Source organism: Nanorana parkeri, unplaced genomic scaffold (genome assembly GCF_000935625.1).
Source record: "Nanorana parkeri isolate BGI_ZX_2015 unplaced genomic scaffold, ASM93562v1 scaffold96, whole genome shotgun sequence".
NCBI classification, from domain to species: domain Eukaryota; kingdom Metazoa; phylum Chordata; class Amphibia; order Anura; family Dicroglossidae; genus Nanorana; species Nanorana parkeri.
Window position 1 is genome coordinate 669720 of NW_017306364.1, and position 1353 is coordinate 671072.

The 1353-nt window shown below is 39.8% G+C and overlaps 1 protein-coding gene across 1 annotated transcript in view; it reads right to left on the minus strand.

Annotated features, from left to right (window-relative positions):
- Positions 1-1353, minus strand: part of PHB (prohibitin) — a 7213-nt gene that overhangs the window by 2699 nt on the left and 3161 nt on the right. Inside the window, exons 5-6 of the mRNA XM_018552721.1 lie at positions 484-517; positions 244-360 (exon numbers count right to left, since the gene is read on the minus strand). Coding sequence (XP_018408223.1) covers positions 244-360; positions 484-517 — 151 coding nt within the window. The remainder of the gene's footprint in view (positions 1-243; positions 361-483; positions 518-1353) is intronic.

The following is a 1353-nucleotide window of genomic DNA, read 5'->3' on the forward strand; positions in this document are numbered from 1 at the left end:
TTTTAGATCTGCCCATCTACATGCAGTCCCAGTAATATAACAAGCATGCTACCACTTTGCACAATGAAGAAATGTCCAATTTCCTTGAGATCCCATGATCAGGTTATCAATGCTGGGCAGGAAAGCCTGGGAAATTTGTGGTCTGCTACGACGTCAAAATCCTTCACTTCTTTTGTTCACTATATATTCAGCTGTTGTACTTGTTGTCATGCATTACTCAGCACCAGTTAAGAATAAACTTACCAGAGACACATCATCCAGAATAAGCCCGAAGGTAGCTGCTCTCTCTGTGAGATCCTCACTGACCGCCCGAGAAACCAGCTCTCTCTGTGTGATCAGCTCCCCAGCATCGAACCTGGCCTGTCAAACATACAAAAGATCAATACAAACTTATCAATACACATTCCCAGGAAACACTTCTGTAAGCAAGCCAATAAAATGCTGCTTGCTTGCTATTGCAGCCCTGCACTCATCTTAAAGGACCAGCACTGACTTTAACCCCTTCATGACTGAGGCCCTTTTTTCAATTTTTGCACCCATGTTATATTCCACATTTTAGGCCTGAAAATGATGTAAAACCCCCCAACATTATATATTTTCTGAATGCCAAGACCCTATAGAATAAAATGGTGGTAGTTGAAAATTTTTATGTTGCGCAATATTAGCGCAACTCCTTATTAAACCCCAAAATTTAGTGACAAATTTAATTAAATGCCCCAAAACACAACAAATTACCCATTTTTTAAATGAAATATAAAAGATGAGGTTACAACGAGAGCACATGAAATTGTATGGAATTCTGGAGGAGTTGAATCCCCATTGTTTCAAGGGAAACAAAGGAAAATAGTATGCTGCCGCCATTCATGTGGAAATGCCAATATCCTGGTTGTGATTTGATCCCCTGTATACGCTGTTGAGTCACTGACCGGGAAGAAGTATTAGCTCTCCTAACATGCATACTTGATCCGAGTCAATGATTCACTACATAGGAAAGAAAGCTATTTTGGCCATTTCTCTCCTAAAAGGGTCACTTTAAATCTCCTGTGATCTCTATCCTCCCTTTAACCTGATACTTCAAGGAATCTCTCAAATGCGGCTACTGCGGGAATATTCTTTCACATGGATACATTTGTTGTCATATTTTATATAGATGTTTATAGACACCATTGCTCATGCATAGTTCATGTGAGTTTTAGATTACCGTATTTTTCGCTCCATAAGACGCACCTAGGTTTAGAGGGAAAAAAAGGCTGCTTTTGTTTTAGTTGTGCGGCTAAGCATGGCTCCACCAGTTACGTCATCCATACCGTCTGCCATCTTTTTTTTTTTTTTTTTTTTAATGGGGTTGTTGGC